The following is a 12,808-nucleotide window of genomic DNA, read 5'->3' on the forward strand; positions in this document are numbered from 1 at the left end:
AACCGCATTGAGTCAGGGGTATTTAAAAACACCCAAAAAGCAAAAACTGAAAATTTAGTTTATTGGACCTTTTTTTAAAAAAAAACTCCAGATATAAAACTTAAAAAAAGAAGGTAGTCTTAAGCAAACTAACAAGACAAGACACGCACCCTTATAATTGTAAGCCTGAAATTTGTAAAGAATTAATTTTCGACCCTTTTTCAAATTTTAGTCTTGAATTTAAAATTTCTTTGTTCATCGGTTCCCTATGTTTTTTTTTTTCAATTCGGTTTTATTGGTGAATAATCAAGATACAATGAGTTATTTTGAAGTGCATAACAGAGTTTTGGAGTTCCTTACAGCTGTGTGTTGCATCATAATCCATTTAGGAACAATTATTTCTTTAACTAAGGCACTAGCAAGAGTAAGAAAAAACTATAAAAAAAAAACTTACAGAAATTGCAAAGGAAAGGGGATAGAGGAAGAGAAAGCTTAATACTAGATCACAGAAAATTTATCCTTTGTAGATGTGTTTGATCATCAGTTCCCCAAGGGCCAGGAATTGTTCTGCCTTGTTCCGGCAGCTCCGAAACCGCGTCATCATCTCCCCCGCGAGAGCAAAGAACTCCGGCAGGGTGAAGAGATCTTCCCGGTGACTTCTTGCTGGGCCGTACTGCCGCTACCGGCAGCGACCACGCTGGCGAACGAACGCCCCCAACCAGGAGGGAACGCTGAGTTTTCCGCTGGAACCGTACGCTGTCCAGCTGCAGGAACGGCTGCGCTCGTACTTCGCTGAGGAGGGTGGGACGCTTTCTTTTTTCTCTTTTCCTGCTCCTCGAGGTAGGCCTTGCGCGCGACGCATCCGCGGTAATTGCCGGTATGGTTGCCGTCACAGTTCGCACACTTTACGCGCGGCTTGGTTTGTTCTGCGTTTTCCCCCAAGTCCGCCTTTCGTGGCAGTGCGCACGCCTCCGAGAGGTGTGACTCACCGCACTTCACGCAGCGGGGCCGGAGGTTGCAGTTCCGCGAGCCGTGGCCGAATTTCTGGCAACGGTGGCATTGCGCTACGTCCGTCGGGTTCTTGGTGTAAAACCGCCAGTTTACCCAAAAACCGTCCAACGTTTTAGTCCGCCGCAGGTCTTGGATCTTGACGGTGCCGCGGTCGAAGTACAACAGGTACAGTGTGTGTGTACCTGTTACCGTTGTCTTGCGCGAGAGCACTTTAATCTCCCGCGGTTTTATTCCGGCGTCCGAAAGGTGACCCTTCAGGTCAGAGATCGGACGGTCTTGATAACCCTGCAAGACGACCTTAACAGGGGGCTTCTCGGGGTTGAATGTGTAGAAGTTGAAGTTGCTACGCTTCAATTCTTCAAACACCAGGTCGAAATTCTTTTTGGTCAGTGTGATCACTTGCACTGCCGACTTACCGATTTTCAGACAATATCCGAGGCCTTCCAGCAACTCGTCAACATCGTCCGCTAACGTGTCCAAAACAAAATTGGAGGTGGTCTACGTTCCGCTGGAGAGTTGTTCTTTTTGACGTCGGCACTTTTTCCGTGCACGACCATCATCGTCGTTGTCGTCGTCGGTAGTGCTGCTACCGTCAGAGTTGTTATTTTCTTCGTCGTCGCTCAGCATCTGGAACTCGTTCCTGATGGGGATGTTGGCGGATGTTGATGTGCCACTGGTCGTGGCACCGGAAGTACCGGAACGGGTTCGCACTGGTGATCTTGGGACATATCCAGGATGTAGTAACTTTTTGTCGATGCCTTCAGCGCTGACGCTCCCCTGCGCGATGGCGGCCGACACGGCGTTGGTTTGTTTACCTTTTTGCACACGGCCGGTAGACGAACTTCGCGGGTTTTTCGAGGCCGCACTCGAACTGCCACGGCCACGGCCGGCCTTTGGCATGCTGGAGAAGCAAACTCGCGGGTAACCACAATCAATTACGGCGAAAAAAATCGAAAAAACGATGGAGCACTGAGCACTAGCTGCATGCTCTCGTGCGTACACGGAGGGAGCTGTTCCCTATGTTTAAAAAGCCATTTTACATCATTACTTTCTTCAAACAAGTCTCCTACAAATTTGAGGCTGTCAATAGACAATTTTTATCTCGAGAAGGGGTTTTCTGATTGATTTGGTGTCTTCGGCAAAGTTGGAGGATATCATTAGAACTATTCAGAAAAAAAAACAGTTGATAGCTCTAAAAAATTCCCGTTTTTTTAATATTTTTTTATCCAGAAAACTCTATTTTCACAAACTTAGCCCCCTGGATATTTTAATTTTTCAATATGCACCATTTTTTTCGGAAATTCAGTAAAGTTTACTGAGTTTTCATCAACAGAAATTTCAATAAATGCTTCAGCAATTTAGACTATACAGAATTCGCAGACAATCGGGTCCTATGTCAGTTTATATGTACAACGGTAAAAAAACACGATTAAAAACTATTTCTAATCATTTCATATGTTATGTTTCATAACTATGTGTTTAAGATCACTTTAAAATATTTAAAAATCAAACACAACACATTTAAAAGTTCATTTTCACTTTGCTTAAACTCATATTCTATGGCCCTATTGAAATGTTAGTGGTGACTTCAAAAATCTGAATATTTTTTTTTCAAACAGTTGAGAAAATTACACACAAAGTTACACACCTTTTTTTGAAAATCTGATCAATGCTTTCCAAGATATCCGAAGTAACATTTCAATAGGGCGAATCTGCATTTGTAAACAAGCAGTCTATCCCTTTCGCTCAAGTGACAGTTTACGTCAAGTAAGAGGGGGATAGACTGCTTGTTTACAAACGCAGATTCGCCCTATTGCACTGTTACTACGGATATCATCGATTGCAAATTGGGGGTCAATTGAGAAGAACTTAAAAAAATCTCATTTTTGTTCATTTTCATTCCTTGCCATGCTAAAGGTTGGATCAAGAGTGTCCAAAAAAGCAAATCGTAGATAATTTTCGGAGCATTCAGAAAAAAAATTGTAGGATTTTTTGTTTTGTTGAATAATTTTACCTAAAAATTACTATAACATAAATTTAAGAAAAAAAAACAGGGTGACCACTCAAACCCAATTTTCAAATTCCCGACTTTTTCCAGACTTTTCCAGAAAGTTCAAATAATAGGCATTTTTTATCTAAAGAATGATTTCAAACAATAAACTTTCTTAAAAAAAAGTCAATCTGAACCATCGAAAAAAAACTAAACGAATTTTTAAAAAATCAAAGAATAGGCAATTTTTGCAAAACCCAGATACTAAACAAAAGATAAAAAAAAATACTCCAAAAAATTAAATTCATTATTATGATTCACAGTACAAACACAAACAATAAGTCTTTGAAAAATAATCGAAAGTTCAACAGTACTTAGGGACCATCCATAAACCACGTGGACACTTTAGGGGGTAAGGCGATTGTCCACGATCCATACAAAAAGATTTTTGTATGGACAATTGTCCACGAAGGGGGGGGGGGGGGGGTAAAAGATTCCCAAAAAAGTGTCCACGTGGTTTATGGATGGTCCCTTATAACCTTCATATTATTTTTTTAAAATTGGCAAACGTATAGTTTGTGATACTTCGGTTTAACTGAAAAATTTCAATCAAATTTTTTTCAAAGAACGATATTAACATAATTGCTGTTAATACTCTTTCAAAGAATTTAGAAAAATATCAAGGAATTCATAAAAAATTGCCCTTTTTAATTTTATAGTTTTTGATATTGAATTTTTAATCAATGTTGATTTATGTAGTGGTCAGTTTTCAACTGTTTTTTTTTCAATAAAACATCAGTTTGATATGATTTTATGTTTTCCCATTTATTTTAACAAACATGTTTGAAGAGACAATTATTCAATATTACTCACAAAAAAAGCTCAAGGATAATATTCGGAAAAAAATAATAATTTGAAATTATCTAATGAGTTTAGTTGAACAATTAGAAATATTTACCAAAAAATCATTGCCAAACTCAAGTTGGAATCTGTTTCAAATATTCAATCTACGTTAGGCTCTATTTTTATATTAGTTTTTCATTAACTAATAGCGATCATTTGATTCATAAAAAATATTATGAAAATCTGTGCAAAAGGCAGTATTTAAAAAAAATTGAATGTCTTAAACAGCTATTCCAAACTCAAATATGTTGAAATAGTGAAAATCTTAAATTTAAACTAAGTTACTAAAACAGAATTGAGTGAATTTAATTTGAAAACTGTACAAAATATTACAAAATTATTCAAGAGTTGAAAAAAAAATCATAAATTCTCGACTTTTTCCCAATTTTTGGAGGATTTTTGCGAATTCCCGGCTTTCCCGATTTCCTGACTTGAGTGGCCACCCTGACTTTAAAAGTTCTGTTCGATTTAGAATTTCATAACACAATTTTACAAAAAAAAAAATCATGACTTGGCCAAAAACAAAATGTCCGTCATACTCTAACGCTCTAAATGAAGCAAAAACGAAGACGGTTAGATTGTCAAATCGAAAAAGGCAACAAAATACGGTTGATCTGATCTAACCTAACCCTAGTCCAACCATTCCTTCGGAAGCATCCTGGAGAATGTTGAGGCGAGTACTGCCAACGCCGTTCTTTTCTAAACGGCCAGGCCAACTGCGTTACGTTAACCGCAAAGAAGATTCGTTGAATTGGGTTGAGTTTGAGCAAGAGTGTTTTAACAACAATACAGTTCTGAATCTACAGGGAAGAAAGAAACGTGAATTCGCTTTAAAGTGCAACAAAATACGGTTGAAGTTGTGAAATTAGACCCAAATAGCCGTCAACAGAAAACAATAAACAAAACAAATTGCATGAAAATGAATAGAAAGAAACCCCTAAAAGATAAGAAAAGTCCGGAGAATCACCAAAACAAACACAGCCATCCCTCTCGTGGCAGTAAAAGTTACCGAGCGCGACAAGCGCGCGATAATTGCCCGAAAAAGCCCACTTGCGTGTGCGAACGCACACATGGCAACATCTGCCATAAAGAAAAAGCATTCATCATCAAAACCACTGTATCCGACCACTCACTCGCGAAACTTTGCTCAACAATCTCCAACAAGCGCCGGAGACTCTCAGTACTGTCACGACCGGCGACATGACGACGACTACACCTGCTCCCCCGCTCTACGTTCGCTCCAAGCTGGAGCAGATCGTTCGCGATGCGGGGTTTGTCGTGTTCCGGATTGAGTACGAGCCCGGTTCCAAGCAGGGCGACGGATTTATCGGTCAAATTTTGCGGGCTCGGATCCGGGGGGATCGTCGGAAGGCGGAGGATGGCAGCGTGGAGAAGGGCAAGAAGTGGTCGCTGATCTGCAAGTACTTGCTGGACGATCCGGTGCTGCGGGAGAAGTTCAACTCGATGGTGCTGTTTGAGCGGGAGGTGTTCGTGTACCGGGAGGTGCTGCCGGAGTTTGAGCGGTTCCAGCTGGAGCGGGGGTTGGTGCGTGGGGATGGCGTTGGTTTTTGGAACTACTTGCGGTGTTACTGGGCTGGACACGACGAGGAGCGCGGTGAATCGGTGTTGATTCTGGAAGATTTGGCCGAACGTCGGATGGTGATGAAGGACAAGTACGTTCCGACGGACTTTGAGCACACCCAGCCGCTGATGGTGGCCCTGGGGAAGCTGAACGCGTGCTCATTTGCAATTAAGCAGCAGCGGCCGGAGGTATTCGACAAGATCCGCAAGCTGGACTACCTGATGCACCTGGTAATGTCAACGGAGCAGACGGCACCGCTGGCGGCGAGAAATTGCAAACTCGCCGCATCGCTCTTCACCGGTGCCCAGCGAGACCGGTTCCTCGCCCTGCAACACAACCTCTGGGAGAAGGCGCGCCAGCAGGTGGCCCCGGAAAACCTCGAACCGTACGCGGCCTTCAACCACGGCGACTGCTGGATCAACAACGTCATGTACGGCTACGATGCCAGCTCCGGCGCCGTCAACGACCTGGTTCTGTTCGACTGGCAGATGGCCAACTGTGGTCCACCGACGGTAGATCTGCACTCGTTCGTCCACCTCTGCGGACGGGTTGAACTCCGGAGGGAGAAGCTGCCCACGCTGCTGGACGCGTTTTACGACGCCTTTGCCGGGACGTTCCGTCGGTTGGGCGGAGGGGATCCGGAGCAAGTGCTACCCCGGGACGTGGTGCCGCGGTTGATGAATCGCTTTGGGGGACCCGTGTTTGCGATGGGGGTTTTTGGGATGCCAATTTTGTGCCAGTTGCCGGAGGAATTTTTCCAGGAGGACGAAGAGGGTCGGGGGAAGGAGCAGTACAGGGAGTCGTACGGGCGGTACGTTGAGATGGTGAAAGAGTTTGCGGTTGATATGGTAGACGTAGAATTTTAATAAAGTCAAGCATTAACAATAGGGTTTGAATTTAAAAATCACCAAAAACTGGTTTTTTACCTTTTCAATCTTAGTGTTTGTAATTTTACAAGAAATCCCCGACTCGGAGCAACTATAATTACTACAGGCCAATTAATCTCAACGCAAAATACGTAATTCCCCTCACTCAACTTCGAGAATAAGGTCTAAAGAGCAGGTATCGTACGAACAATACGTTAAAATGTTTGAATTTGAATAAAGTCCTAAAAAAAATATAAATTTTGATCAACTCACCGTCCCGTAAGCATCCTTCTGTCGTCCGGTCAGCACCTTCACGAACGCTCCGTTCCGCATCGCCAGCACTTCGTCCTTCGCCGGCGGGATAAGCTGCTTGCTTGCGTCCTTCGGTGCCCGTTCCGCCCCCAACCCCAACCCTTTCGGACGCATCATCGGTCCCTCCGGCAGCAGCTTATCGTCCTTGTCCTTCTTCTTCGCCGGATCCTCCTTAAATCCCATTCCCCGCAGCATGGCCATCCCAAACGACTCGATCGGAATCGCCTCATAGTCATCCAACGTCGACTCGCGCGCCCCCTCCAACGGCAAATCTTCCGGCTTCAAAGGAACCACAAAATTGTCCTCCTTCCCAAAATTATCCTGCCGCTCCCTCAGCTCTTCCATAATCTCACGAGCCGCCTTCTGCTCCAACGTCTCCACCCTCTTCTCACCAGCAACAGCCACAACACCCAGCCCACGATCTTCCTTAATTTCCTGCAGCTTCGCCAACCTCCCCGGAACCGTAGTTTTATCCTGCTCCCGCAGCGGAATTACCAAATCCTTCACTTCCCCATCACCGTTCTCCCTCCCCACAACCCTAATCGACTGCTCCTCGACGCACGAAATCAACTCGATCTTGTCCCGCTCGTCCTTCTCCCGGACCCCGATGGCCGACGGACCGGCCTTCAGCGGCGCCTTCCGGACGCTCTTGCTGAAGCCGAAGCTGATCTTTTTCATCTCCATCTTCGCTGCGGAACAGAATACACGTTCAAAACACTAACACTAACCGCGAAATGTAGCGCGGATCCGACGGAACACCGGAACGTTTACGGTGCGTTCGTCCGAAAAAAAAAGCCGCCGCGATCCAAACAAAAAGCGACGTTCCTCTGATGACAAACGACGGCGCACCGAAAGCCGCGGAAAGAGAGAAGCAAAACAAAACTGGAAGAGAAGTGACGTTTGGAGCGAACACGTTAAATGGAAATGTTAAAAAAATAGTAAAATTGAGAGATTCGACAGAAACGTGCACGCATCCTGGTGGCGAGTAGAAGCACTACGCAACGATGTTCGGAATGACAACGTGCTTGGAAATATTTTTTTTTGTAGTTTTTGATTTTTATTTCCTTCAAATATTTTTTAACTTCGATGAAAGTTATTGTAAAGTGTGGCAATCGCATAAACGAATCGAATGATGTATAAATCATAGGGGCTGAGTTAATTTTTCATGTTTTTTCCTCAAATTTACCAAAAAGATCTTTTGAAAAATTGATTTAAATATGATTTATTTGATTGATAATACTCATTATGTGTGTATTATTGCTAGAACAAACTATTAGAGTCATATTACAGCATAATTACAATAATTTTCTCAAAAAATTGCCAGTTATTCGAATTTTTCCAAAAAAATCCAAAAAATCACCAAAATGCATTTTTAAGATCAATATTTTGGTCAAAGGGGAAGAAAAGTAAAGTTTAAACACTTTTACATAACATTTCATCATTACTGTTAACTTTTGCAACATTTAACTCATGTTATCCAAAATATCGATCATCTTTTTAGAAAAATTGTTTAAATAAAATACCAGTCACAATTAATCCACAGACAAACAGATGTGACTCTCTATACAAATTATTTTTGAAATCCATCGTCCTTAATCAACCCCATCAGATCACGGCGACGCCAGCGCTGCCTGGTGAGCTGATGCCGAAGCGCAGCCCAAACATACCAATACAAATCCATTACTGTCATGTGTCATGTCAGTGTATGCGTGAGACAATCAAGCCTTAACGATTGTAAACATCAACAGCTGACCGACATAATTTTGTTATCATCAGTACCCGATGCAAAAAATAAAAATCAACGTCGAAGATGACGGTTAATCAGTTCCGTTTCCAATGGCAGAACCTCATGAGCCAAATCATGCGGCAGCACCAGCAACGACGCACTACAACCGCAACGATAGAGATCAAACCACTGGTCCTCCCCGTTGCTTCCAAGTTCTGTCGAAGATTCCTCCTCCCCCAGGAAACATCCGCGGGGAACGTGTCCACGGCGCAGTTAAGTTGCGCCAAACAATAAAAGCAAGGCAAAGGTTCCAAAAAATGCTGCCGTTAAATTTATCTCGAAACAGAACCACAGAAACTGAACTGTGGAAAAAAGATTGAGTGGCGCAACATCGCCAAAAGGCCAAAAGGACGACCAGCAGCAGCAATCTGAGCAGCAGTCCACGAAGGATAAGCAGGTTGCTCCGAATGAGATGACTCCTCCGCAGTAGCGGGCACCGCAGCAGCAGCCTCGACATCGGCAGGCAGTTGAACAAGCCTACCGGGTTAAGATTGGGGCAAGAGGCTATGGCCAAGGGAGCGTTCTTTTATTACGTAACGCGAAAAATCGTACTTTTAGACCCCCTCCCCCCCCTCGTAACAAAATTTCCATACAATTTTTTTAAATTTTGTATGGAGCGTAACACGGCCTCCGACCCCCTCCCCTACTGCGTTACGTAATAAAAGAACGCTCCCCAAGGCTGCCCCAACCTTTTCCTGCAAAGCCTGGATTGCGATTCACCGTTAGATTTCCTGAATTCCATAAATTTTTGTGTTCGCATTTGCTGATCGCACGTGCTCACGCTCATAGCATAGCATAGCATAGCATTGGTGTCTACCCGTAGCTGCTACTTCGTTATTGACCAGGACCCCCAAAAATTGCTCCGTGGACCACAGATGAAAAGTAGGAACCAATCATCACCCCTTCGCAATTTTCAAAGGTCCCTATCATGCTGATCAATACCGACGCCGGCCACGACCAGTGGTAAGACACGGGGAAGTGGATGGGAATGTTAGTCCGATACTTGAGTGATGGGACCGCCAAATCGACTGCGTCTCCGACAAAGTATCACATGAGTTTTGAGGGGTTAGTAAGATGGGTATGAGGTCAGGATTCACTGTGGTAGGTGATGCGACCATAAGCAATTTGTTTATCTGTTGAAATTTTAAAAATCTTAGGCAGCCGGCTGCGGAAAGATACACAATCATTGATTTAGAAATAGTTTTAATTCGAACGCGGCGCCAAATTATCATTCATTCCCCCGTCGGCGTGCCTTCCGAGCAACGACGCTGTGAGAAGGGCTCCTCCTTTTACTATTTAAACAATATATTAAATTGTATTTTCTGTGGTTTCCAAATGAATTATATCAAAACTTTATAGTGAAGTTTGCAATGATTTCATCGTGTTGCAGGATTTTATGACGAAATGATCCGAAAATAGTAATCTACGAGACCGACAGAATTGCGAAAAATAGTAACTGAAAGTTTTCGTTTCGAGCAGTTATTAATAAAGTGACACTATCACGAATGGTACATTTTTACGAATGGTGCATTTTAAGCCGAAGTCGTTATAGGTGGTTATATCTTTTACGTTATATTTATAATTATCGGAAAAATAAGATCAGAGTAAGAGGAGAACGAATCCGTAAAAACGACGCATGAACTCGAGTTAGACATTCTCGTTTAACGACCGGTATATTATTTTTACGCGACTTGAAAGAAGGAAAGAAGAAAAAGAAGAGGGAAAGTGGGGAAAAAATATGTAAAATATAAGATACATACAAGGATAAATTAAAGTAAATAGATAGATTGAAATAAATAAGTTAAAATAAATTGATACATTAAAATAAATTGGTCAATAAAAAAAATAATAATAAAATTAAAACCATTCATGCTTCCATCCATACATGAGCCAAATGATAGAGTTCACCAATTGTGGAAACTCACAAATGGCTCTTCACAAAACTATTCATGCATCCACCTCACTCGACTCACACATACATGCACACAAGCAAACTCACCCAGGGTTCCCAGTGTCGCATAAAACACGCTGACCTCTCCAGTGATAAGACACTCACCAAGGTATGCTTTTCCACCTAAAACACCAACGTTTGCATGAGCTTTCCGTTATCGCCCGTTAATAACACCACACCAAAGCTCCGGAAAGCTTTGAGATTGACTCCCTCTGCTGCACTATGCGTCGACATTCATTGTTACGATTCAAAGCAAGCAATACAACTCTTTCCAAACCCCCCATTTTGTTACTTTACCAATAAATCGTACTTAAAAATTACAAAAGCGTTGACTATGATTTAAAACTAAGAGGGATAGACACTTGTGTTTCAACAAGCATCTCTTAAATCTACACCTACAGCAACCATTTCCCGATTAACACTGATCATTCAAGTTTTTAATAATTCACAACCCGATCAAACCTTATACCAACCCCAAGAAAACAAAATAACAACACTTTTATCGATTCAAACTGTTTACCACAACACATGTTCTCACACAATCTGTACTGCTCAACGCGTTCGCATTTATATCACCGTAAACACTTTTACCAGACTTTTGAATAAGCTATTCCAAGCTTTTACTAATTTTCTTTGTAAACTGAATATTTTCCTCTTGCACTTTAGATTTTACACTTACACTTTTGTGTTTTGATAATCATCGATTCATCAAATCAAAACAATCCCCAGCACTACAACAATCACCTTTTCAGTTGGCAGACGGCGATATTGCACGGAGAGCCTAAACGTCAGGCTCCTCAAGCAAGCGCTTGGCAGAAAAAAACACACACACACACACGCACAAATCCCCCCATCTCCCACCCAACACACCCACGCAAACAAATCAAAACACCAAAGCACCCACTGCAACTTGACAGATGAAACTTCTGCCACTTCAATGTAAACATCAATAAAAGCTAACACCAACACAGTCATGCATCTGAAAAAGCTTTAGGCAAGCTTGACGTCGTATGACGTTCATGACGTTTTCTCGGAAGGAACAGGGGAAACGAAACTTCGCGAACGTTCCAAACAAAAACAACGAATGCGCTAACTGCAAATAAATCACATTTTTTTGCAATAATTTCAAAAACTATGACTGAACTTCACTTGATTCACCAAGAACATGTCGCGAGCTACCGGAAAAACCCAACTTCTGGGTAAATTGTCGAATTATACACACAACAAATACAAATATTCGCGGAGCCACGAACGACCGATCTAATCCGTTCCACTTGCCAAAAAGCTCCTCATTTGCTGATCGCACGTGCTCACGCTCAACTTAAAAACAAAAATACGCATCACACACACTGAGAAAAGACGAGTGAGCTGTCACGACAGCAGCGCCATCAGCGCCGGGTGAGTGAATGCCGAAACAAAATTGCATTTGAAATAACCGTTTTTGAAGGACCATGGTCCGGCACTCGAGTGTCCCGTCTGTTTGTCTGTGATTAATCACTACAAATCACCACGCATTATGATCGTTAGCGAAATTGCCACACTTTGCAATGCCCCACTTTTCTGAAAATGCTTGATTTTTCATCATAAACGTGATTTTTTCCTAAAAACTGCTCAAACTGTATGGGGGCTGTCATTCCGAACACCGCTGGAACAACAGCGAACCTAGCGGAGAAAACGTCGTCGAATTCTTCAATAATGGGAGCGTTCTTTTATTAAGTAACGCGAAAAATCGGACTTTTAGACCCCGTCCCCCTCCCCCTCGTAACAAAATTTCCATACAAATTTTAAAAATTTTGTATGGAGCGTAACACGGCCTCCGACCCCCCCTCTCCCCCCCTACTGCGTTACGTAATAAAAGAACGCTCCCTTAAAACTAGGGGTATGCTAAAGGCCGCCATCTCGGGTGAATGAGATTGAGGTTTTGCAGCGCGACTGCGTTTCAAATGTAGGTGGCACCAAAATGAGGTTACTTGCCTAAAATCGTATGCCTTTCTGCCGATTAAAGAGCAAAATCGATTATTTCTCATGATTCCCTGCATCAATCTTCATGAAACTGGTTGCAAAAGACGAGAAAAATTTTTTGCTTGAAAATAATGAACATCAATTTGTGAACTTTTTCTTTAAAAAACATATTTCAGAACACGAAAAAATTAGTTTCCCCATATATATCAATGAAATAAACAATGATATAGTTGATAACAGATGTGTTAACGAATATTCAACCATTTTTATTGATTTTTGACAGACTTTGTTGCCAAAAAGTTCGAATTACTGTCTTTTACTAAATTTACAATTTTCTCATAGAAAAATCAGACAAATATTGGAAAGTTGCACACCAAATTGTTGGAAATAATTTTTCTCATCCGAATCCGGCATAAGTTTTATAAAAATGTTGATTTTGAAGGTTAAAACACATTTTTTCGAAAAA

General features: G+C 42.3%; 2 protein-coding genes across 2 annotated transcripts; one reads left to right on the forward strand and one right to left on the reverse strand.

Annotated features, from left to right (window-relative positions):
* The first annotated feature begins 4,988 nt into the window (after window positions 1-4,988).
* On the forward strand, window positions 4,989-6,397 carry LOC6047990. The gene has a single exon (XM_001864927.2). It carries the CDS (start codon window positions 5,084-5,086, stop codon window positions 6,329-6,331), a length of 1,248 nt encoding a protein of 415 aa, XP_001864962.2. The 5' UTR covers window positions 4,989-5,083; the 3' UTR covers window positions 6,332-6,397.
* A 198-nt stretch (window positions 6,398-6,595) lies between these two features.
* LOC6047985 (G-patch domain and KOW motifs-containing protein) lies at window positions 6,596-7,327 on the reverse strand. The gene has a single exon (XM_038258853.1). The coding sequence runs from the start codon at window positions 7,325-7,327 to the stop codon at window positions 6,596-6,598; it is 732 nt and encodes a 243-aa protein (XP_038114781.1).
* Between the last annotated feature and the right edge of the window lie 5,481 nt (window positions 7,328-12,808).

Source organism: Culex quinquefasciatus, chromosome 3, assembly GCF_015732765.1.
Source record: "Culex quinquefasciatus strain JHB chromosome 3, VPISU_Cqui_1.0_pri_paternal, whole genome shotgun sequence".
NCBI lineage: Eukaryota > Metazoa > Arthropoda > Insecta > Diptera > Culicidae > Culex > Culex quinquefasciatus.

Excerpts from the sequence above, each read along its gene's own strand:
- LOC6047985 (XM_038258853.1), bottom strand. The coding sequence starts at position 7,327 with ATGGAGATGAAAAAGATCAGCTTCGGCTTCAGCAAGAGCGTCCGGAAG.
- LOC6047990 (XM_001864927.2), top strand. The coding sequence starts at position 5,084 with ATGACGACGACTACACCTGCTCCCCCGCTCTACGTTCGCTCCAAGCTG.